The sequence below is a fragment of the Aspergillus udagawae genome (genome assembly GCF_001078395.1).
Source record: "Aspergillus udagawae IFM 46973 DNA, scaffold_2, whole genome shotgun sequence".
NCBI lineage: Eukaryota > Fungi > Ascomycota > Eurotiomycetes > Eurotiales > Aspergillaceae > Aspergillus > Aspergillus udagawae.
Window position 1 is genome coordinate 1,064,122 of NW_025091265.1, and position 23,103 is coordinate 1,087,224.

Below are 23,103 nucleotides of genomic sequence, written 5' to 3' on the forward strand. Positions count from 1 at the left end.
AGCCTTGTATTCAGCTTTAGAAGAAAGCCAAATATAGGATTTGCACATTTGTCGAGTTCATGTCGGTGTTCCTTCACTTTGTTCCACGCACGTAAGCCTGTGATACTGCTCTCAAGGATAGGCGCGACTTTCTTCTTCATATCATGGTGGATAGCCAAAGAGCATACGTATGCAGGATATGTGCAAGAGGAATCGCCTTCGCATTGAACTCTAGCGAAGAGGCTGTTCGGCATGGCCTCATCATGGCTGTGGGAGGGTTTGCTGAGGAAGATGAATTCATGGAAGTTATCTGCAAGGATTGTCATTCTGTGCTCTGCTGGCAGAGGGTGGCTGCTCGCCTTGGGCTCTCTCTCTTGTCATCGTCAGCTTAGGCTCCATCAAGGAAACATTTTTCACAATGCGCATTGGGACATTATGATGTTGTTTGGCCTGCATTTACACCACGTTGAAAGAATTTTCAGGAAACCCATCATGCTGAGATCAACCTTGAGAGATTCATTGCATCAATTTCTTTCCTGTTACATGGTAACTGAGTGTGAGACATATTCCTCGACAAGGCCTTGTTAAGATGAAGGTATTTTGTGGATCTCGTCAGCTCAGAGCAATCTAGTTTGAACCGTCTTGAGAAGAACCATTGTTTCGAAGCTCGATATCTTAATTGGCCATCTTTAACGTCAATGAGCTAATCATCACTCCTCCATATATACAACAGCTTCAGCTCACCATCACCTCTCTTCGTTATCTACATCTCGATTGATAATCTTGCGCTAGCACTTGGCCCTGCTACACAAACGTCCTGGCTGTTTCTTTTGTTGATCCATCTTCATTCATCCAGTTATCTACCGAACTTCGGCTTCTTGGAATACTTTTACCAATACCTTACAGGAGCTTCGTGAATAAACCGCATACCCACTGATCCGCTTGCAGAATCTCAAGATGCGTCGCACGCGAGATGTAAACGAGGAAACTCCGATCGAAGAGCGGAAACAGAAGAAAATGCTGGAGTAAGGACTCTTCAATATAGAAATTTATACATGAACGATCTAACAGACTCATTTATAGACTCAATCTGGAGGGAAAGTTCTTTGACTTCACGATCACAATCCAAGATGAACATTTCTATGTTTCCAAGCTCGTGTTATCTACTATCTCTCCATACTTCGCCAACAAGTTCGAGACAGAGTGGAAAGTGAGTACCTCAGCGCAGACACATCTTAATCCAGCACAGTGACAGATCTAACGCGTGCCAGTTCGAAAAAATGGTGAATCTGAAGCAAAAGCACAGTGTCGAAGCCTTCTCGACTATGATCGAGTACATATACACCTTCGACTATGAGCAACATACCGGGTGGCTTTTTGATTTCGAGCCTTCCGAATTGGTAGCCTTCCATTTTGAACTTTGCCACATGGCTGAAGTGTACGAGATCCCTGGTCTCAAAGCGCAAGTGCTGGCGGACCTTCCCTTAGCCGTCAAAACCTTAGACTGTCCAGTAGACTTTTACGATGTGCTGATGGACGGCCAATACATCTCTGACTCGGAATCTGGTAAGCTCTTTGTGGCCACCGTCGCGGATAACTTCCACATCATGGATGCTTTTGCAGACCTGGACAGAGTGAAGCTGTTCCTGGTTAAAACCCCTATTTTTGCGGCGAACCTAATCTCCGAGCTTATGGAGAGACGTTTCTTAAATAGCCAGTGAGGCGATCTATGAGCATGGTCTGCTTTCCCGCATCAGAACTCCATCTCTTTTGTTGTGACACATGAATCGAAACGGCAAGATTGAAACTTGATTTGCCTGCGCTGTTATCAGATTCGCACTACTGGTTTTCTTTCTGTTTTTGGCGAAATCGAGGCCGAGGTGCTCTCGGAGGGTTCATTAGGAAAGATTGTATCCAGGCGTTGCAAATCCCATATAAGCTACATGGCTGCTCCATCATATAGACACCAGAGAATGATAACTAAGAAGTAACCTAGCACAAACTACCATCACTGCACGACTGATCACAGTGATAGGTACCAATCCAGTTATCCTCCCCATAAACATCCAACCCCACCATCCACCCATTTAGCACCTGGTGCAAGTAATCCAGATTCTGCGGCATACCATGCGCCTTACCCTCGGCCGAACAGGGGTAGTCCTGCGTCAAACCGCGGTTCCCGTTAAGCCCACTCCCTGCTGTAAACCACCCATTGTACGCACCCAGCGCCTTGATCGCGTTACCCCCCGACGCGTCGAGCTGCGACTTGAGATAGTGCGTTCCCGCGTCCACGTTATCCTGGATACTATCCGTGCACTGGCCGTTCGGGTAATTGTCGCATGAGACCTGCATCAGGCCTGGTGTGGGACCACCAGCGTTGGCATTGCAGGAGGACTCCTGCATTGCGATGACGGCGAGGATGACCGGGTTGACGCCGTACTTGGATGCGCTGCTTTGGAAGTAGCTGTCGTACTGGGCGCAGGCAGAACCTATGCCGTTGTAGAAGTCTTGGAGGCTGATGGTGTAGACGTCGTCGATGGATAGGAAGGGAGGGTTCCAGCCGCTGGTGGTGATGCCGGTGTTAAGCCAGGCTTCGGAACTGGATTTTGCTGTTAGCAGTAGTGCGGCTAAAGGTAGAGGGGGCCAAAGGGACAGTACCCGTTAGGGCCGGTTCTTGGGGTGACATTTTCTGTTGCACCTTGCGCCTTTGGATTTTTACCAACACCTGGGTTGGCAGACTGAGCGGTGGCGCCAATAGCAAGGGCCAGAGAAGTCAGCGTGATGCTTTTAAGAACAACCATTGTTGCGCTTGCTATTGTTTGTGTGTGGTGCCAGGGGAGTTGAAAGACGAATGTCTGTGTCAATCGATTCAGTCGGCAAGGGAGCTGTTTAAATAGCTCAGTTCTTCCAACCGAAACGCTCTGCCTACAGCATGCATTATTTCCTTCAAGGTATCTTCATCAAAACCAGCATGTTGATGCGAATTGACCAGTTTCTCAAAGGGGTAATTCCGCAGTCCTGACAATCATGGAACGCGACCAATCAAACGCGGCAACTCCTCTATGGGGCCATAGGTCCGAGCTAGTCTGACAGGTGTGACACTGATCTGTTTGATCTGAATCATAGCAGTAATTTCATTGGCAAGCAGGGTAGCAGAGTTGTCTTAGCGTCGGGTTGGCATGCTACCTCAGTGCGTCGATCTCGGTATATGCCTGGCAGCATTCCGGCCTGTACCGGCAACAGACACGAGTATGGAATAGTCTGATAATTTCGTCTACTTTGAGACTGCTAGTAAGCGCCAGCTTCGGGTGTTGACCATCGAATAAGTGTGGCATCGTGCAAGTGATTATGTCAGCAGTGCCGATCGCATCGTCTCTATACCAATTCCCCCTTTAGGAAGTGCAAAAGGTTACATCTAAAGTTGGGGGCGTTTTTACAGTAACATTCTCACTTTAGTAAATGGAAAGGCATAATATCTGCAGGAAACATTCTTCTTCTGTCTTCTGAACTAGTTACCGTTAAATTATAGCAATCCTGAGATGCCTTGATTGACTCATCGACCAATATCTGGTGGTACGGGGAATTGTTTGAAACAATTTCAAGACACTGGTATTGCTGGTATTGCTGGCTGGATGGTGACTTGCTAAATATCGCCATCACAGCTGTCCAAATTATTCGGTAAGCGACTGACCGCGACGTGAGATTGATGTCATTACCTTCCAGACAGTTCTAGCCACTAGCGCCTCCTTGGATCAACTGTCAAGAACGGTATGAACATCAAATTTGTGGAACTTATCGCCTGAATTGAGAATCTAGAGCTATTTTGAAGCAAATGTGGGTGTCCCCAGTGCCCCGTAGACTAAACTAAGCATAACCCATCTGCCGGTCGCCATACCTCTGTAGTACCGCTTCCTGAACGTCCGGGGTAAAGAGCATTTAGCAGAGATTGCTGGATTCAGAGTGTCATATCAAGCTTCGATGGAGTTCTACAGCAACGTTTTCCTAGACTGCGAGCGCAACTTTGTGTGCCACTAGATGCTTGACCTCCCCGCGAAGTATTCTAGAACACCGGTTGAAATTGCTTTTACACATGCGAGGCAAGACAGTACTGTTCTCTTGATGAATTATTGCTCGCAATCTTCGTGCTTCAGAGATGACCGGATTTATGGGGAACATATCATTCTCGGGGTTTCTGCTGTATACCAGGGAAGATAACTCTTCAACCATCCTACACTCGGCAGTACTGCCTTCAGCATAATTTTACCGACATGAGGCACTACGTCGGTCATTCTTCGCCCAAAGTCGACGATGGATCGGCGATTCCTCGAGGCGACAAGAGTGAAGAGGCAAGAATGCTTTTCTTGTGTGACATAATCTGGGATCAAGTGGCATTGCTCTTGGTATGGGGCGTTGACTCGGCAGTTTTAGGGCTAAGGTTCGACTTGGAAGTATTGGATTCTATCTTTTGTTAATAATGAAAATGTCAATCATAACCCTATCTAGGACCTACAATTTCTTCTACATAATTTTTCACCGAGAATTCCCTAGCATAGACGTACGAGTTACGACAGCGGCTGCCTACAGGAGCCACCGCAAAAAAGGGCCAATTCCCTTTTTGCAAGTTGTCAATAAAACGTCCCATGGTTCATGGTTCGCCTGTTGACGAAATGCAGAGGAACTGCAACGGGATTGGTGGGAATCTAAAAACGTAATCCACAACCGAGCGAGCCACCCAACCGAGCGAGCCACCTCAGAACCCCTGAAACCTTGCATCCTTGAGATCATCATCAAACCCAAATTTCCATCCAATATGGCATCAAAACAATCAGATTCAATAGTCAAATCAGAAGATCGCATATCTCTTGCAGTCAAAGCATACCAAAATGGCCAGTTCAAAAGCATACGAGCAGCAGCAGCGGCATATGATGTTCCTCGATCTACTCTTACACATCGAATTAGTGGCCGCAAAGCACGGGTTAATGTACCAGCCAACTGCCAGAAGCTTAGCAGTCTAGAAGAGGGTTCTCTAAAGAAATGGATTCTGGATATGGATGAGCGCGGCCTACCACCAACTCAGGATACTGTACGCAAAATGGCAGATATCTTACTATCTCATCGAAATCCAGGCCTATCTACTGGAAAGAACTGGGTCAGCAACTTTATTAAACGGCATAATGATCTTATATCAAAATATACTCGCAAATATGATTACCAGCGTGCAAAATGTGAGGACCCAGAAGTCATTAACCAATGGTTCAATCTTGTTAAGAATACTATAATAAAATATGGTATTCTTGAACAGGATATCTACAACTTTGATGAGACTGGCTTCCAAATGGGTGTAGCCCATACGGCAAAGGTTATCACTGCATCCCGTCATCGAACAAGCCGCGTACGAGCTATACAGCCAGGGAATCGCGAATGGGTCACTGTTATTGAATGCATTAATGCCTCTGGATGGCCTCTTCCCCCTATGATTATCTTCTCTGGCAAGGTCCACCAGTCTCAGTGGTATCAAGATATCAACCCTGACTGGATAATCGGCCTGAGTGATAATGGGTGGACGACTAATGACCTTGGAGTATTATGGTTAGAAAAGGTCTTTCAAAAGCATACTCTGGCTCGTACAATTGGGAAATATCGTCTTTTGATTCTTGATAGCCATGCTAGTCATGAATCAGCAGAGTTTGATCTTTTCTGCAAGAATCATCAGATTATCCCTCTTTATATGCCTTCTCATTCATCTGATAAACTGCAACCTCTTGATGTTGGCTGCTTTGCACCCCTAAAGGAGGCATATGGGAGAGAGGTAATGAGAAGCATTCAAAATGGCATTTGTCATATTGATAAGGAAAACTTTCTTGATCTCTATAGAGAGTCAAGAAAGGTCTTATCATCTCAAAATATCCGCAGTGGTTTTGCAGCTTCTGGTTTAGTTCCTTTGGACCCCCAAAGGGTACTAGATAAGCTTACTATCAAGACTATTACCCCCCCTACTACTGCTCATGGACCTGCGGATATGGAATGGACTGCAAAGACCCCTTATACTACTGCTGAGGTACAAAAGCAGATGGAGCTTATCAAGCAGCTTATTAAACGCAACTCCCAAAGTCCCCCAAATGAGGCTATCCGTCAGCTCGCAAAGGCAGCTGAATCCACTATGCATAAAGTTCTTCTCCTAGATCAGGAGATAAAGGGGCTACGCGCAGCAAATGAGAAGCAGAAGCGAAAGCGCGCAACCCCTAGATCTTTTATTGCTACTGGAGGTGTTCTAACAGGTGCTGAAGGCCAGCAACTTGCCCAAGAAGCTATACAGATGATGGAACCAGTTGCTAAGAAGCGTGCGCCACCACGATGTAGTAATTGCCATCAAATTGGTCATACTAGAACAAGCTGTTCTAGTAGACCTAGATAATTCGAATATTCAGACATTCTGCTTTGGTTTGGTTCCATAGTAGTAAAAATATCTCATGGTTTTCGACCGCGGCCAGAATCATGTTCGGGTGGCTCGCTCGGTTGGGTGGCTCGCTCGGTTGTGGATTACGTAATTTCCCCTTGCTTAGTCACATAGCTGACCACTCATGATTTGACATCCTTAAAAAGCACAGTTTTTTTGTGTTTCTGTCCCTGGCCCAGTGAAATGTAACCATGGTTCGCCCACCTTGCACACAAAGCACCTGAAATGAAGGCCTCAGGGGAGTTCTGAGGGAATCCTGATTTTTGAGAAAGCCACGAATAGGCACAGAATCAAAGAGAGCCCATGAAGCAGGGAACGATGACTTTGTCCTTGGATGCTTGTATGTGGAAATAAGTTACAGGTCTGGATTTCTACTTAACATCGATTAGCAAGAAAAACCCTAGGAATCGAATGAAAGTCATCAATAGGTAGACTGCAATCTCTAGCGACAGAGGCCTGTGGAGGAGAGCCCCACCCACAAGACTTTAGGCCCTTCTTCTGATATCGTTATTCGTTTCCACTTTCGCCAATAGCCCGTTTGAGTGTTCTGATCATTTCTCGGTACTTGGCCATGAGGTAAAAATCTAGACCTCCGGCGATATGCTCTTTGTCCTTTGAGTAAGTTTCACCTTACAATGTCAAGTCTCATGGCTTTTTTTGTCTTTTGACGTTGAAACACAGGCATAGTAAAGAGACAATCAACACAAAGACGTACCAAAAATAATTTAAGGGCCAAAGCGACGCAACTTGCCTCCAACAACCAGACTCTATGTATTGCAGAGCCAGGGTCCCACACAGAGCCACTGGCCAGGGGAAGTAGCCAATGGCGTTGAAAGGGCGTACAATTCAGGTACCGCCCATTGATTCCGGCCAATCCCAAAACAATACCAGAGATTCCTTTCAGTGTCTTCAATCAAACTGTCCAATAGGCTACTGTCAGGCTGTCAACGAGCACACGACCGCATGGATCTAGCCCATGGCATCGTCTTTGTCGGAACCCCAGTCCCAGCAACTTGCCCATGCTGACGCATTCCCTGATCCATCGTCCTCGATTCTAAAGGCTCTATCCAAAGGTTCAACCTCCCGAACCAAGGAAAATGACATCCACCAGCGCCATGGGTGTTCGAGAACACACACTCGACCTATAAACAGTGGGGTGGTGGGCATCAGAATTTTGTTCTTGGGATGTTATAAAAGGGCCTCAGAGGGACTCTTTTGGAGTCTTCCATTTCAACCACCGCATTCATTAACCGTGTATATACACACTTCCATTCTCTAAGTCTTTTTTGGCTTGATACGACACTCTCTTTGAATTATCTATTCATCGTTACTCCAGTCAGTAACGACACTGCCATTCCTTCAGTCTTCCGTAACTATCTGAAGCACGCTTAACGCGACACCCACTCTCTCTCAAAATGCAGTTCACCAAGTCTCTCCTGCTGCTCGCAGCCCTCACCTCCAGCTCTCTGGCCCGTCTGCAAGGCCACGAGCGCCGCCAGTACTCCTCCGGCTGGACCGCAACCCCAGCCGGAGACTCCTACTCCACCGCTGGTTTCGGCAGCCGCACCTCAAACAGCGGCAGCGGCGAGACCTACGCCGGCAACGTCGGCAACCCCTGGGGTAGCAACATCATCGAGGTCTCCGCTGACTCTGCCTCCAACTACAAGAACGTCGCCCAGATCAGCGGTCAGAACACTGAACCCTGGACCGTCGTCTTCTGGAACAAGATCGGCCCTGACGGCCAAATGACCGGCTGGTACGGCAACGCCGCTCTGACCCTCACCATCAACGCCGGCGAGACCAAGTACGTCGCGTTCGACGATGACACCAACGGCGGCTTCGCTGCCGCCGCGGGCAGTATCCCCAAGGACTCGAACGGCGGGTATGCCACGACCTGGGGCGAGTTCGACTTCACCAGCGCCGGGAACGGTGGCTGGTCTGGTTTCGATGTTTCTGCCATCCAGGCGCAGAATGCGGGCATGACTGTGCAGGGCATGAAGATCTGTGATGCGCTGGGTGGCACCTGCTCCAGCATCGCTCCTGATGCGGCGTCCGTTAACAATGCCTATACCTCTGCCGAGTCGGCTATTGGGGGTATTGGTGGAAACCTCGCTGGTGGTGGTCCCGTTCGCCTGGCTGTTACCATTGGCTACAGTGGTTAAGTTTGGATAGTTGGACTACAATGAACTTGGAAAATTATCGAAAATTATATAGATAGATTATGGTTGCTTTGATAGCGACTACTGACAAATGACACTCGTTTGTATTATTGGTTATCCCAATAAAGTAGAAACCAAGACAAATCCTAGTACTACCTGATTCGACGATTGGATTGGCTGTATCAAGATAATCATCCGTCCAAGAGTCCGATGTAGTATGCCTGATTCCTCAAGCTCTCCCAGTGATCCGACGTACACTCAGAATCCCGAAAATCATCGGCCTTCGCGATGCCAAGACCTGTGGCACCACAGCACCTTCGATGGAGAGGACATCATCGGTTATGATTCTATATACAAGTGTATTCCTCATAGCCAATAACTGTTCATATCACCGATATTATCTCCAGAGTTATGGCTGATGAAAACTCCTGTCGTCATGCCTGGTACCACCAGTAAGGTATAAATTCCTCGATAACCCCTGGACACGGTCTGGTCCCAGCAGTCTTCAAGACAACTACGAAATTGGACACAACAGTTGGATATCTCCAAAAAGTCATAAAAATGGCTCAAGTTTGGCTCATCACTGGCTGCTCCTCAGGCTTTGGCCGCGAGTTTGTCACTCAAGCCCTTTCTCACGGGGACAAGGTCATCGCGACAGCACGCACCATCGCCAACATCACCCATCTCCGCGATGCAGGCGCTGCAATCATGCAGCTAGATGTGACAGCCTCACAGGAAGAACTGGACCAAAAGGCCTCTGATGCGATCGCTATCTACGGGAAGGTCGATATTCTCGTGAACAATGCAGCATACACGCAGTTCGGCACATTAGAAGACATGAAGTAAGTCTCTGACGTTATTAACAGGATGAAAATTAACGGGTCCTCCGTCCAGCAATGGAGATTACCTCTCCCAATTCACCACCAATGTCTTCGGAACCATCAACACAACTAGAGCGTTCCTGCCGCATTTCCGTGAACGCAGGCAAGGCGTGATTGTTAACATTGGCTCGATGGCAGCGTGGGAGTCGTACCCTGCCGTCGGGGCGTATTGCGCCTCCAAGGCTGCGCTTCGCTGTAAGTCCACCTTGGTAACTAGAACTTGGGAGTCCAACTGACAGAACAGATGCAACGGAGGCCCTCAGTCAAGAGACTGCTTCTCTCGGAATCAAAGCGCTCTTGGTCGAGCCTGGCCAGTTCCGAACTGAGCTCCTGAGTGCCAAGAATAGCATGTTTGTTGAAACCAGATTCCCCGAGTATCGGGAGTTAACCGAGGCTTCGTTCAAGACATTCCGCGATGCGAACGGGAAGCAGAGAGGTGATCCCCAGAAAGGCGTTGCGCGTATCATTGATGTGGTAAAGGGTGAGAACGCGGCCGAGGGGAAAGAGTGGCCGAAGGAGCTAGCGCTGGGGCCGGATGCGGTCGCGGCCATTCGGAAGAAGTGTCAGGATACCTTGAAGAAGCTGGATGAGTGGGAGGAGTTCTCTTGTGGGACGGATATCTAAGTCTCGTTTGCGTGTGCGACCGTATGGCACTCCTCAGATGTGGATAGCAATGGACTTGTTGGAATGCAGACGATGGATAGATCTTGACAGACAGTCGAATAAGAAGCGCATATGTACGTCCACGGTTGTGCGGACGATGTATTTGAGAATCCAGCGTTAGGGCTGCATGCACCATTCAAGAGTCTGATCAATAGAAAATGATCGTCCGTCTCAATCATCCATGGCCTCGAGACACGCATCCATCATCCGATCGAGAGCTTCAGCGCGTTCCGTAACAGTGATATACTCTCGCTCTGCAAGTTTACTCAAGGCTTCACCAACCCAGTGCTGACAGTTCCAGTCCAGGTCCAGCGGCCCGTTCTTGATTAGTGTTTTGGCGACGGTGGACTGGATGGGTCCTGAGCCGACCACCTCGGAGATATCAGCCACAGGCACCACTTTTGCGAGCGATCCCACAACAGAAGGATCCTTGTTCTTGATCTGAGCATATTCGAACATTCCCTGCGTGCCCAGGATGTGCATGATGAAACTTTGGTTGTCGGGGAGCTTCAGGTACAAAGCGGTGTGGCGATATTCATGGTAGTCCAGAGGTTCGCCTTTGTAGACAAGGACATAGAGTTTGAGCATTTGGAAGATGATGGGAGAGAGTCCCAATAACTCTTGCTATATCGTACCACAGATTTGCTCCAGAGAGTGCAGGGGGAAAATATCAACACAGCTGTGATGCTTTCGGCCAGCAGGCTTACCTAAGCGGCTGACGGTGGGGCACTGTGCAGTTTCTTCAACCAATCACAAAACATTTCTGCCAATGATGTCACATCCCTATTCCCTCCAAATTATTTACTCCTACTCAAGATCATTTAGTTATATCCTGATATAGTAGAGAGGTACACACATATTGAGTAGTAATGCTACTCAGAGACCTCATTGACGTATTAGATGCTCAAACTTTGTGAATTTGATCCAACTTAACATTTTCGACATATATTCCGGAACCAATAAAATCGCCCAGTTGTATATATATCAAAAATCTTCATCTGGCCCAAACACAGCCACTACCTTTGAATTACTGCTAATACAGAAGTATCGTGATGGTGGCTGTGAAAAATTCTTCGTCAATCTGATTCTGCCTTAACATGACCTCTTAGAACTGGCATCCTCAATCCACGGTGAGAACTCGCTGCATCGCAGAGTTAATAGATTCTAGATGTCCCAACGCATTCCGGCCCCTCAGCAGGTGACAACATCAGCAGACTGTTAGCAGCCTAGCAGTCACCATCTCAAGTGTAGCCCTGCCTACCCGACATGTCATCCCAAGCACTAGTCCGGGGTGAGAAGAGGACCATTTGTGAAAATACCAAGCATCGCATCACTCTAGCTGAAGAGACGCCGGATGTAGCTTACCCAGTCGATTGTCGATCATGCATCAGATGTGCAGATCATCCGTTGCGACCCCCCAGGCCGCCAGGATCTGGTCTTCTGAGACACGGTTAATGACGATCTTAGCATCGAGGTTTTGTGGATCATTTACTTGACGTGCATGGCGACTGTCTATGCTGCATTCATAGGGAGAAAAGGTACTATAACTCTTCGGGTGGTGTATATATAGCTAGCAGCTTGAGACTTACGGGATGCTGTCAGATATGCAGCAGTTGTTAGATAGACTTGGTGACCTAATGTCTATACAGTTCGTTTTTATTCTGAAGAGACAAAGCTTGAATGGGATAAGCCAGTAAGACCAAGATAATAAGATCCTTGTCATTCCAGCCGTTAGATGAGCAGAAGACGGTTTACCATTATATTCATTGGCGGGTACTCTAATTAGGAACTTCGAGTAGAGCGATAGCTTGCCATACAATAGTAACAACCAAGGAAATGGAGTCATGCCCTGTTAATTTCTTGTACATTGAAATTGTTTTCATGTTTCCAATGTCCCTGGGCAGCTTTATCATGATTCTCCGAAGCAGAGAAAGATGTAGATGTAGTCAATGACAATGGGGACTGAATCTGTCCCAAGACAAATGGGGAATAATCTTTATTTTTTGCCATGAATTTGCACAACAACTGATGCATTATCTATGGAAGGGACAATAGATACTCTTAAAATATCTAAAACATTGAGCACATAAGCCTTGAATAGTAATAAAGACTGTCTCAGTGATTGAAAGCACATCCTCAAAATGTCCGTGCAGATTGTGAACTACTTCTCGGACAGTCCTTGGTAGCAAGGATCTACGCACGATAAGCTTTATTCCTCGCGTTTCCACGAGAATCTGCAATGTCCGGATATCCGGAGGAAGACAGCATGGACAGGGTGTCAATGCTCAGTGCCTGACATCAATGGCCGTTGATAAGAAGACTGGGGTAAAGAAGGAACACTCCGGTTGGTCATCAGGCGCCGTCACTTGCATTATCTTTGCAGAAATTAATATCAAAACCAATCTAAACTGATAGAGTACTCCTCCTTTTCAGCGGGACGTTACATCGACCATCTGCCGATAACAACAGCCTAATCTATTTAGTCTCTTGACCATATTTGCCAAACTCCCCCTTCGATGCTTATCATTCGCCAAGATGCTTGATCAAAGCTTGGTGTACCACGCCATCAAGACGCCAACTCTGTTAGTCTCCGCTACAGTAGCATCTGACCTCCTTCCTCTAGCCCCTTTGAACACTAGAGGAACCGCTAACTCTGGAGTAAATTGTAATTTGCCTGTGCACTCTTGACCTTCCTTCTTGGCTATTACTATCATTGAGTATATTGATCCTATCCGAGCACCCCGAGCACCGTCGGAGGTCCGTTGATTTGCCGAAAAAGCGAATTTGGCAGAACTTTTCAAGATTGCGCGATAGGCTGGCCATGAAAGTCCCGCACGGCAAGTATCTACACAGTGGCTTCATTCACAGTCTTGGTCTCATTGGCGTGCGTATACTTTGTTGCTTGTAGATCTTGGCAGTGCTTGACTCTTATGGCAATGATCGCCAAGTAATGGTGGACATGACCTGCTCCCAACAGCATACCCTCGAGCCCGCTGTTATCAATCCTCTGATGGAATTAAGGAGGGAGGGGTAGACGTTCTTCACACAGAGGCCAATCAAGACCCTCAGAGAAGCGACATTCCGAGCTTATTTGGCCCAGACTCATCTAGTCCTTTGGTCTCGTCGGGCTCTCTCATAGCGAGGCGAGAAGATCTTCGCTGGACTTGCTTAATTTGCACCTCAACTCACTTATGAGGAACGGAGAAATGACAGTGCAGGTGTGCTTCTCGCGGAGAATATCCCAAATTCGATCACTATATGTGCATCAGAGGCTATTTTCCATCGGTCTCCGGTCCTTCTCCTCACCCCATGATAGAGCGGAGTCGCTTGGATCCTAACTGCTTAGTCCAAAAGCATTAAGCGAGAAGGCATCTTGTGTAGGAGTCTTTTTTACCACAGAGATAAGGAATACGTGATCTGGTGCTCAAGTATAAATTGAAGCTGAATTCCCCGTCCAAAATGTCTAGCAGCTCAAGCAAGACTCCCAGTTTCTTGACTACCATCAGCGCTCAAGCTCATCATCGACAGCAATCCTCTCTTCCGCAGTCGTAATCGTCACCATCATGAAGTTCACTTCCGTCCTCGCCTCCGGCTTGCTCGCCACTGCTGCCATTGCTGCCCCCCTTACAGAACAGCGTCAAGCTCGCCATGCCCGTCGTATGGCCCGCGCCTCCAACAGATCGAGCCACCCTCCCTACAAGCCCGGCACCTCTGAGGTTATCAAACTCAGCAACACCACTCAGGTTGAGTACAGCTCTAACTGGGCCGGTGCTGTCCTCATCGGCTCAGGCTACACGTCCGTGACCGGCGAGTTCACCGTCCCTACCCCCAAGGTCCCAAGCGGTGGCTCTTCCAGCAAGCAGTACTGCGCCTCTGCCTGGGTCGGCATCGACGGTGACACCTGCAGCTCTGCCATCCTGCAAACAGGTGTCGACTTCTGCGTCCAGGGAAGCTCTGTCTCCTTCGACGCCTGGTACGAGTGGTACCCCGACTATGCGTACGATTTCAGTGGTATCTCCATCTCCGCTGGCGACAAGATCAAGGTCACTGTTGATGCGACCAGCAAAACCGCCGGCACGGCGACCGTTGAGAATGTGACCAAGGGCAAGTCGGTCACCCACACCTTCACTGGTGGTGTGGATGGCAACCTGTGCGAGTACAACGCCGAGTGGATCGTTGAGGACTTTGAGTCCAACGGTTCTCTGGTGCCGTTTGCTAACTTTGGCACCGTCACCTTCACCGGTGCTCAAGCCACCGATGGCGGTTCCACTGTTGGTCCTTCTGGTTCCACTCTTATGGATATCCAGCAGAACGGCAAGGTTTTGACTTCGGTCTCTTCTTCAAGCAGCTCTGTCACTGTTTCGTATGTCTAAGGGCTGTCGCTCTGAATGAGGCCAACACTCTGTGATAGTGATGAATGTAAATGTTCTGATGGAAGACGAGTCAGACGAACAAGGGGGGACGAGGGCAAAAAGCCTGTAGTGACTCAGTGAGCCTGAGGCAAACCTACTTAGTTTCTTCAATATATCAAATTTTCTCTCCTGCTTCATACCCATTGATCAGTAATGATACGGATAGGGAAATTCGACGATGCCTTCCTCCGAGCAGTTTTTCTCAGTCTGGCCGAGGTGCCTTACAGTGATGCTACCCCACCCGTTCTATCTCATCGAGCACGACATTGGCCATAATCAAATGACAGACCAATGGATTGCTTCAATCCATCTGAGGCCAATGAGATAGGACCAGTGTATCCAATATTGACAAAATTCAATGCAAGGCACTTTTGTTTAGGTTGTGAGGTATTGTTCCAGGACAATGTGATTTTATTGTAGAACATACCTCCCATGAAATGGTAAAAATTCCCTAATAATAAATATTAAGTATAAGAAGGATTCACACTCCCGCAACCTCCTTGTCTTTAGATGTATGGATTCTGGGACTGTTGTGTTGTGACGTGACTTTATAGGAGCCATGGATTGAGCCTGTTGAGTTAGGAGTCTGTACTTGAGATTTGTGTCTCATCCTCATCTCTTCTTGTGTTATTAAGAATGATCCGTCCGATAGATTCACAAACTATTAGCTGTTCCAACATGTGTATGATCAAGAGCATGATGTCTGCTATGTATGCGTCAGTGTAAATTAGGATACTTAGCTGTGTACATATTCGCTGCATTTAAGAGGACATAATTACTAATAATATCCACCACGAGATGGAGCCTGTGGAATAGAGCTCTGAAAACCTGATGTTCTACAGATTTGCATCAATGATGTCTGCACATCACACCACGTATCACAACTGCAATTCGATCGTAATCCCGTTAGGGTATCAACTTGGCCGTTGACGCTCCATTATTCATTCCTATCCATGAGTTCAGCAACATCGCGTGTTTGCGGTAGTTCTGAAGGGGGCCCGTTATGATTGCGCGTATATGGCGCGTGCTTGTCGTCTGACACTACTACGGTTTGCGGTACTTGTGTCCGCATTGCTCGTCTCGCTTTTCGTTCGAACAGCGCCCATGTCAGTGCCATCAACGCGATGACTCCCAGGGGAACTCCCACTCCAGCTCCAATCGCAGTATCATGACAAGATTGTGCCGCCGTATCCGAGGAAGAAGGTGCCGTTGTTGCTGGCGATGAGGAAACATTGCTCAAGAGAGCCACGCCGGTTAGTGCGTGCCCCGTTGCGATCTGGAAGCTGTCCATTCCTTCTGGACAGATGACATTCGTCCCATTTGTGATAGGAGTGCCGCAGCAATATGTCGCTATACCGTTTATGTAGGTGAGGTTAATGATGGAGCAGCCTCCGTCCCGATTGACGTCCTCTTGAGATGCCTCGATCAGAACTGGTTCCATCGTGTACTTGATGGGAGGTGTACCTACTGCAGTACCGTGGACATCCATTACCCCATTCTTTGTCTGTGCAACTCCCCCGAGACGCCACGTAGGGTTGATGGGCAACGTTCAGACAAATTCCGTTTGATAGGCATATATCCCCTGAGGTGCAACATCCAGTCGCCTCATCGGAGGAGCACGGGACATCACCAGATGGAGTACCGTTAGGAAAATAACATTGTCGTGTTGAATTTGCCATGATGGCTGGCCATTAAAAACGCTAATGGTTGAAGAAGATTGAGGTTGGATTGACTGAGAGGTGGGGGGTGAGTCTTTATTTTTCCTTGTTTCTCACCCCTGTCCGCTAGTACAGGAGACCAACGGCGCGCGAGGCTGAGACTGGCTGGTTGAGGCCATAACCCCTGCAGATTTGGTGGCTATAGCGGGCAACCACGGCGGTCATTTTAATTGATACCTACCACATCCAATCAGGTGCAATCAAGACCTGTTAGCGCTGGGGCTTTGTTAATAGCGTGTGACTGGCCTGGGACTGGCCACCATCCCATAAACATCATAGTGGGCCCTTGGTAATATTTCTCCTGTCGAGAATGAGTATTAAGCGCCGTGCACAGGGAATAGCTGTTTACGATAGAATGAGACCTTGTGCCATGTTCAATTAGACTATTGAGGCTTCAACCGTAAAGTATCACACCTTTTTGACTAAGGATTCATTCCCCATGGCTGGAGTAACTATAAATGTTATGCCTACGCTGGATAGAATCCCATATGCCTTGGGATTCATTCACACCGTTATCACTTTCCTACACTTCTTTATTGTTTACGTTCTCATACGGATTACCTACTAGCAGTTGACCCTGGACACTTATATGTTAACTCCATGCAATGGGAAAAATTTTCCCAGCGAGGTATTCGATGGCTTTAACCACATCTCGAAAACAAATCTGGAGGGTAATATGAAACCTCAGGCATGAATGACGACGATGTGATGCTGACACTTCAAATTTTCTTCCTCTACCATTTTGACTAACCTCATCTCAACTCTTCCTTGCAATACTTCAGAATTCTTGCGCTCTTTCATGGCCTTCAAAGCTCGTATCCGTTTCACAACCAGCACTGCCTAGGACAAAGTACCCGAAATGACGCAAATAAAGGAATTCACAACCAACACCGTGAACAGCCGCCTACAGACGGCAGCACAGGCACCAGTTCTCCATCTGTCGCCTGCAGAAGAGCTTCTGCGACAGCTACTCTTAGCCTGTTGTGACAGCATCGTCTCCAGCAAAAATGATGTGACGAATCTGGACATGTGGTTCGTCGGCGGGTGGGTTCGAGACAGACTTCTCGATCGTCAATCCTCAGATATTGATGTGGCACTGAGCTCCATGACTGGCATCCAGTTCGGCCACGCCCTCGAGAATTATCTCCAGAGAGAGAAACATAAATATATCGAGGAGGCAAGGCGCCGCAGAGTTCCCACCGTAATCTCAAAGCTGCACGAGATCAAAAGGAACTCGAAGAAATCCAAGCATCTAGAGACAGCAAGTTTCCATAGTATTTTCGGTCTCTCGGTGGATTTCGTGAATCTCAGAAAGGAAACTTACAGCGAGGATAGCAGGACCCCGCAAATGGAGTTTGGCACTCCGGCGGAGGATGCTCATCGCCGCGATGCTACAATCAACGCTCTGTTCTACAACCTCAAGACAGGAATAATCGAAGATCACACCGCGCTTGGACTGCACGACCTGGCTGCTGGTGTCATCAGAACGCCATCAAGCCCCTTCGAAGTCTTTGATGATGACCCCCTCAGAATCCTCCGATTAATCCGGATCGCGACTCAGCTTGGTTTTCGGGTTGAACGAGAGACCGTGCAAGCGATACGAAGTGCTGAGCGGCCGGAACAACTCTGCACGAAGGTCAGCCGTGAGCGGGTAGAAACAGAGCTCTTAAAGATTCTCAAATGCCCAAACACGCTTTCGGCTTTTCAATTGATCCATGAGCTCTATCTCTACAACGCAGTCTTTCTCCGCGGGTTGCCGTATAGTGAAGACGAGGACGCAAGCTGGGTTCTTCAGCAGTCGGGGCCGTATGGCCCCTGGCACACTGAATGGGCTCGCGCCTTTGAAACCGTGGCTTTCCTGTTGAGCGGGGGACCAAAGACACTCAGGAATATTTTGCTCCAGCACGAGAAAATGGACGACATCTGGATGCTGACTGCCTTTGTGCCAATTGAGTTTGCCTGGCTGGATGAACTTGCAAGGAGAGAAGTAAAAGTTCCCGGATTTGTGTCTCCGTCAATGAGAAATTGTCATCGCATCCAGCATTACATGGGCGAGGCTACTGCCGATGGGTCCTTTCCCAGAAAACTACCTCGAAGTGCTCTCGGACTGTTGATTAGATGCTGCGGCAGTACTTGGAGATTACAAGTACTATACGCGCTTTTGAAGGATGACGCCCGTGAAATGAGGTATGGCAATGCAAAGCTGGCCTTGATTACGCGATGGTCGAGGTTTGTGGAGCATATAATCGAGCAGAAGTTGGAGGACGCACCTTGTGTCAAGCCCATTCTCAACGGTTATGACTTGATAGAGTTATTCAAGCTCGAAAAGGGCGGGCCATTCATGCAAGAAGCATTAAATGACCTTTTGGAATGGCAGTTTAATCATGAGAATGCAACGGAGGAGGAAGCAATGGAGTGGATGCTTACACAGAGGGAGAAATACCACGTCTGATCATACTACAAGTACTTATAACCCGCATTGTCGCTTATCCTGAAATAATATTACGAAATTCTACTTTTGGCTGGGGTCGAAAATCAGTGAGTACCTGCTACCCTGATATATAACACTAAAATAGTCACAGATAACTATAGAGTAAAGGGAATGTATCTTACTAAGACGTTTAAACGTGGGCATAAACTTTAACCAGCGTTTTCATCAGCTTAGTGGCCTATGAGAGTGTAAAGTATAAAGATGCTAATAGTAACTATATCACCACCCAAAGGCTTCAGCATGCCACCAGACCTCTCTTCCTTTCCGTACATACCTGCCAATACTTTCCCGTAAAACCCTCCCCATCCCTAGTGGTCCACAGAAGAGCACAGCCACGCGCTCATCGGACACGCCGAGGACATCATCCACGATTTTGCCCAGGTCAGGGCGTCCAGTTTCTGCGGATGACCATACCACTGTTCTCTGCGGCGGCAACTCCTCCAACTCGACACTCTCATCCGGGGAAGGCTTTTGCCTGCGCATATGATAGGACTGAGTCAGGTGTAGTCCGACGTTCTCATCTTGCGTCAAGGACTGCCCATCTGCCAACCCCATCACCCACGCGGCTTCTTCCAGCGTCTTCATAGACCACACAAATGTAATCTTATCATGCCCCTTGCCCTCCGCTTCAACTTGCTCCTTCAGTTCACGGTAGACCGGCAAAGCAAAAGTCGCGCCAACTCCACCCGCCACAACAAGAATTCGATCACACTTCCTTCCTAGCTTTGCGAACCCTGGAATATTTCCAAAAGGTCCGTAGATTTCGACCAGACTTGGCTTCTCCGCCGAATCCGCCAGCACATCCAAGGCTCTGGACGTCGGACCATCTTGTACCCGCGCAACGAGGGTGATCTCATTGTTCTCCGACACATTAGCGACAGTAAATGGATTTCGGAGAAACATGTTCTGTATGAGCGAGGATTTCATCTTCATCGCTGTTTCTGCGCGTAATGATAAGAAGACGTGTTGGCCTGGGGCTGCTCGGAACCTTTGTACTTTCGATGCGGGAATAGGGATTTGCACGCTGACGAGGTTCGTTCGCGGGATCCGGGAGATGGTCGCATACGCGGTGATGGTATCTAGACGGTTGAGTAGGGCTAGAAGGCTAACAGCCAGAGTCTCAACGATGTACCAGCGCAAAGACTTTGCGTGCAAGGTGAGAAAGATCAGGAGGAGGGATGCAAGCACCGAGTGTGTGATGTAGAAAATCCGATAGTTGCGACAGCGTACGGCCTCAATGCTGGTGCTCATTATGGCAAGAAGGGACATGAATGATATGATGCCAACGATGATCTTGAGCGAGGTGAGGTGCTCTTGCAGCGTTGCCGTTTGGATAAAGTAGTTCAGGTACAATGACACATGAACGACGATGAGAAGGAATATCAGTCTGCCAGATATTCGGTGCCATGGTAGCAGTCTCTCGTATGATGTGTTGAAAATCAGTGCTAAAGGATTGTATCGAGATTTGACTGCAAGGACAAAATGTGTGGGTAGTTGAGCCACAGCCACTATGCCAAAGCGTTTTGTTACATGAAGATAGTCTAACCAGTGTTAGATTATTTGTAGAAGCATGGGTGAAATTGATGAAAATAGAACTCACCAGTTCCTGTCTGGTGAATGCACAAGGTTAGCAACCACAACGCCCATGCTGCCCCAAAAATCCACTGCCGCCTTGCACCCCAGCCGGGAGCGACTTCATCATCGAGCCACCAAAGGATCGACCGCCATCGTGTCACAAAATGCTTAGGCCTGAAAGTCCTCGACTCTGCTAGACGAGTAACTGCACTGTATCCGTCTCTCCGAGTGGAACGGTGATAGGCCCAATGCCCTAGCCGATACAGCCAAAAGCACAAAATCGGAATGAAGACGGACAGCTGAGAGTATAACCCGTATCGATCGAGAAGCTCTCGACGCTGCGACTTTTCGTCTGGGCTGAGTTTGACTATATGGTAAGGCCAACCCATGGCTGGGTGAGTCTTACGCGTCGCAGCGATGAGGAAAGATGGATTGATCATCCCTGTGGGGAATCGCCAAGTTATCAATCTGGATCCCCTTGCACCAAGCCCGGAGAATGGTAAAGCCGGTTGGATTGATCGAGATGATTGGCTGGACTCTCACTGCCTCCCTGAGCAATTCAAGCTCTGTACGTTGATTGGTCTGGCTAAAATTTGCAATTCCGGATCCACAGGAACCATAAAGTACGATCTGATAAGCTCTTCCAGAAGTATCAGACATGACTCTAGAGATAGAGATCTTACCCTGCTTACCACTTGGTATTATTTAGGTGGGTTATGATCTTTTAATCCAGGACATACTGAATTTATATTGATCTTTACGCACTGAAATGACCTGATGCACAACTGCGCCTTCCTTTAGCTTACGAAACCATAATCCAGTACGACCAGAGCAGCTGACTAGAATAGGATTATCGTAATAAAGCATAGAAATAGCAGCTACAGTACTCAAACCAAACGATGGTGAGTAAATAAGGCCGATCATTGGATTCAGGAATTATGAGCAGCAGTTAAAAAAAACAAGACACAATCTAAAAACTAATCACCACCATATGAAGTCAATATTCAGCATATCAACACCCAGATGTCTCGCTAAGATCTGTACCTGGTTTACCGCCATTGTCCAGCATCTTCGACTCCCTTCGCAACTCGGTTCGCCCCACCTTCAACGCCCGTCCCGACACTACCCAACGCATCCCCCACAGGCTTTCCTGCACTTCCCGTTGCACTTGTGATGGTGTCACCGATTCCTCGAGTGGCTGCACCAGTCACTCCACCAACAGTGCGAGAGACTCCGCCGACAGTATTTCCGAGGGTGGAGGTGACGAATTTCGCGGCGCCAGTGACGCCTGTGTCTTGGGAGGAGGAGAAGTTGTTGTTTGGCATGGTGATTTGCTTTGTAGTTGATTTGAGTTGTACTCTTATAGTAGAGTTGATAATAAGCAGGTGTCAAAGTAGTAGATAGTGAAGATAGGATATGTTTCTCTGGTAGTTGTTGTGGTGTCTCGATGTTGGAGAAGAGGAAGTTATATGTTGGTGAAGTACACTAATGACGTCATATCTTACATATCACAATGGTAGCAATGATGGATGTGGCGGTGTTGTTCATTTAATTGTTGGCCTTGAAGACGCGTATATTGCCTCAATATCAATCTATATCTCTATGTGAGTACTCAAGCTATGTACAGCTTTAAGTGAATGTGCAGGAATGAAGATTTCAAGATAGAAGAGCTGTTACAATAGATCCGTTGACCGTCGCTTTCTTGTCAGAGTTTAAGACTATGTGTAATTATGCCCAGTTTCATGCATAGCTTCAAAGATAGAGAGGTATAAGGCATACTATCGTATTCGTACATTACTAAGGAATACTTATGAAGCATCTAAAATAAACAGTAAATGAAGCATAGCAAGCAGGTACCCCGCACTTTCCATGTATCACCAAAATTGCCCAAGACGGCACATCCTCTATTTTTCCGCCAGTCACAACCTCGATCTCTAATCCACAAACATATGACATGACTATATATTATTGTAACCCTGCCATTCAGGACCATGTCCTTAAGACCAACATACATTGCCGACCAAAATGTCTCTCGAATCCCACACCCGGCAACTTGCACAATCTCTCGCGCAAGCCAGCGTCACCCCCGGCTTACTCCCCTTCCTAACCCCGGACTTCAAACCCACGACACAGCTCCACGTCTCCTTCAACAATAGACTGGTCTCCTTGGGGAATCTTTTCCGCGCAAGCGAATGCAAGACAGCTCCATCCGTATCCTTTTCCAAAGAGGTAGGGGTACTCCGCCAACAGAGTGATTCCCAGCCCACGCAATCTAACCCGGAATAACAGGAGAACAACCCACCCTCTTCCACAAGCTATACCCTCCTCCTAGTTGACCCCGACGCCCCCACTCCCGACGACCCCAAATTCGCCTTCTGGAGACACTGGGTCGTCTCGGGATTGAAGGCCGACGAGGCCAACGGGGCCACTGCATTGACGGAATATCTGGGACCTGGACCGAAAGATGAGTAAGTGGTTGTATTCAAGCTGATTTGAGATAAACGGATAAAGCTAATGGTGCAGTTCGCGCCCGCATCGGTATCTGTTCCTGCTATTCCGGGAACCGGAGGGTTTCGCGCTGACGAAGGAGGATGTTGGTGGGGAGGAGTTTACGGCGAGGCGGTCATTTAAGGTTGCGGAGTGGGTTGAAAGGCATGGGTTGGAGTTGGTCGGGGTGAATTGGATGTTGGGGGCTGGGGATGGGTGGACAGAGTGAGATTCGGTTATTGATTTCGATCGCTTGTTTACCGATAAGCATAGACAACAGG

The 23,103-nt window shown here is 48.0% G+C and overlaps 11 protein-coding genes across 11 annotated transcripts; 6 read left to right on the forward strand and 5 right to left on the reverse strand.

Annotated features, from left to right (window-relative positions):
• Nucleotides 1-936: 936 nt before the first annotated feature.
• Aud_002701 (BTB/POZ domain-containing protein) lies at nt 937-1,700 on the forward strand (the record flags this gene model as incomplete). The annotated part of the gene is made up of 3 exons (XM_043287663.1): nt 937-1,004; nt 1,063-1,189; nt 1,251-1,700. The coding sequence occupies 3 exons, from the start codon at nt 937-939 to the stop codon at nt 1,698-1,700; spliced, it is 645 nt and encodes a 214-aa protein (XP_043143598.1).
• A 271-nt stretch (nt 1,701-1,971) lies between these two features.
• Nucleotides 1,972-2,780, reverse strand: Aud_002702 (putative extracellular soluble lytic transglycosylase; the record flags this gene model as incomplete). The annotated part of the gene is made up of 2 exons (XM_043287664.1): nt 1,972-2,578; nt 2,638-2,780. The coding sequence occupies 2 exons, from the start codon at nt 2,778-2,780 to the stop codon at nt 1,972-1,974; spliced, it is 750 nt and encodes a 249-aa protein (XP_043143599.1).
• Nucleotides 2,781-7,851: 5,071 nt separating this feature from the next.
• On the forward strand, nt 7,852-8,598 carry Aud_002703 (putative allergen; the record flags this gene model as incomplete). The annotated part of the gene is made up of 1 exon (XM_043287665.1): nt 7,852-8,598. One exon carries the CDS (start codon nt 7,852-7,854, stop codon nt 8,596-8,598), a length of 747 nt encoding a protein of 248 aa, XP_043143600.1.
• A 558-nt stretch (nt 8,599-9,156) lies between these two features.
• Nucleotides 9,157-10,100, forward strand: Aud_002704 (putative short-chain oxidoreductase; the record flags this gene model as incomplete). The annotated part of the gene is made up of 3 exons (XM_043287666.1): nt 9,157-9,437; nt 9,490-9,671; nt 9,721-10,100. The coding sequence occupies 3 exons, from the start codon at nt 9,157-9,159 to the stop codon at nt 10,098-10,100; spliced, it is 843 nt and encodes a 280-aa protein (XP_043143601.1).
• Nucleotides 10,101-10,310: 210 nt separating this feature from the next.
• Aud_002705 (uncharacterized protein) lies at nt 10,311-10,727 on the reverse strand (the record flags this gene model as incomplete). The annotated part of the gene is made up of 1 exon (XM_043287667.1): nt 10,311-10,727. The coding sequence occupies one exon, from the start codon at nt 10,725-10,727 to the stop codon at nt 10,311-10,313; it is 417 nt and encodes a 138-aa protein (XP_043143602.1).
• Nucleotides 10,728-13,702: 2,975 nt separating this feature from the next.
• On the forward strand, nt 13,703-14,512 carry Aud_002706 (A4/G1 family peptidase; the record flags this gene model as incomplete). The annotated part of the gene is made up of 1 exon (XM_043287668.1): nt 13,703-14,512. One exon carries the CDS (start codon nt 13,703-13,705, stop codon nt 14,510-14,512), a length of 810 nt encoding a protein of 269 aa, XP_043143603.1.
• Nucleotides 14,513-15,488: 976 nt separating this feature from the next.
• Nucleotides 15,489-16,230, reverse strand: Aud_002707 (uncharacterized protein; the record flags this gene model as incomplete). The annotated part of the gene is made up of 2 exons (XM_043287669.1): nt 15,489-15,961; nt 16,020-16,230. The coding sequence occupies 2 exons, from the start codon at nt 16,228-16,230 to the stop codon at nt 15,489-15,491; spliced, it is 684 nt and encodes a 227-aa protein (XP_043143604.1).
• Nucleotides 16,231-17,128: 898 nt separating this feature from the next.
• Nucleotides 17,129-18,721, forward strand: Aud_002708 (uncharacterized protein; the record flags this gene model as incomplete). Its single annotated transcript, XM_043287670.1, has 1 exon — nt 17,129-18,721. The coding sequence occupies one exon, from the start codon at nt 17,129-17,131 to the stop codon at nt 18,719-18,721; it is 1,593 nt and encodes a 530-aa protein (XP_043143605.1).
• Nucleotides 18,722-18,979: 258 nt separating this feature from the next.
• Aud_002709 (putative metalloreductase Fre8) lies at nt 18,980-20,775 on the reverse strand (the record flags this gene model as incomplete). Its single annotated transcript, XM_043287671.1, has 2 exons — nt 18,980-20,301; nt 20,361-20,775. 2 exons carry the CDS (start codon nt 20,773-20,775, stop codon nt 18,980-18,982), a joined length of 1,737 nt encoding a protein of 578 aa, XP_043143606.1.
• A 609-nt stretch (nt 20,776-21,384) lies between these two features.
• On the reverse strand, nt 21,385-21,660 carry Aud_002710 (uncharacterized protein; the record flags this gene model as incomplete). Its single annotated transcript, XM_043287672.1, has 1 exon — nt 21,385-21,660. One exon carries the CDS (start codon nt 21,658-21,660, stop codon nt 21,385-21,387), a length of 276 nt encoding a protein of 91 aa, XP_043143607.1.
• Nucleotides 21,661-22,360: 700 nt separating this feature from the next.
• Aud_002711 (YbhB/YbcL family Raf kinase inhibitor-like protein) lies at nt 22,361-23,051 on the forward strand (the record flags this gene model as incomplete). Its single annotated transcript, XM_043287673.1, has 3 exons — nt 22,361-22,564; nt 22,625-22,803; nt 22,859-23,051. The coding sequence occupies 3 exons, from the start codon at nt 22,361-22,363 to the stop codon at nt 23,049-23,051; spliced, it is 576 nt and encodes a 191-aa protein (XP_043143608.1).
• Nucleotides 23,052-23,103: the final 52 nt, after the last annotated feature.